Here is a 640-nt window from a genome sequence, read left to right as displayed (position 1 = left end):
TGATGAGCTCGTTGGTCCCGGTGCTGCTGGCAGCCCTCTCCCCTTCTTTTTCTTTTTCGCCTTCCCCCGCGCTCGCCTCCTCCTCTTCTTCTTCTTCTTCGTCTCCAGCCGATGGTGCTGGCTGCTGGGGCTCACCATGGGCCGCGGCCCCGCATGGTGGGAGGGTGGGCGTTTATCTTGCTTGGATTCACCTTCAAGAGATTTCCGGACCCATCAGCCAGCCGCCGCCACAGACGGGGGAGTCTTTTACATCATTATCTCTGAGTAGGTTATTATGAGGAAGACTCGCCTGTTGGGACAGCGCTTGCTACCCAATCAGGTTAACGTTTTAATTAATAGGATTAAAACGGTAACAAACAATCGCAGGCGCTATCTGGCCGCGAGTCTGAATAGTTTCATTTCCCAGGTCTGAAGACAGGCAGCAGCGAGAGCTTTATAAAAGGCGCCTGCTCCGTTATTCTGCCTGCCATCTGTATACACAGCTCAGCGCATATGTTTGCAAGGCGCTGGGTCCTGTTAGTAACCCAACAACTGCCTTTAGCTTGACATGTGTGGCGACTTTCACTCATCAATGAGCACACTAAAAGCCCTACTTAGAGGCGAGGATGTTCTTTGCTCCTTCAGCAAATTGTGGATCGGC

General features: G+C 52.5%; 1 protein-coding gene across 1 annotated transcript in view; it reads right to left on the bottom strand.

Moving 5' to 3' along the window:
* Window positions 1–640, bottom strand: part of BHLHE22 (basic helix-loop-helix family, member e22) — an 8,017-nt gene that overhangs the window by 2,813 nt on the left and 4,564 nt on the right. Inside the window, exon 4 of the mRNA XM_014540417.1 lies at window positions 40–121. Coding sequence (XP_014395903.1) covers window positions 40–121 — 82 coding nt within the window. The remainder of the gene's footprint in view (window positions 1–39; window positions 122–640) is intronic.

This window comes from Myotis brandtii, unplaced genomic scaffold, assembly GCF_000412655.1.
Source record: "Myotis brandtii unplaced genomic scaffold, ASM41265v1 scaffold1053, whole genome shotgun sequence".
Lineage (NCBI taxonomy): Eukaryota > Metazoa > Chordata > Mammalia > Chiroptera > Vespertilionidae > Myotis > Myotis brandtii.
Note: the sequence above shows the minus strand (reverse complement) of the source record. Positions and strands in the feature narration are given on the sequence as shown.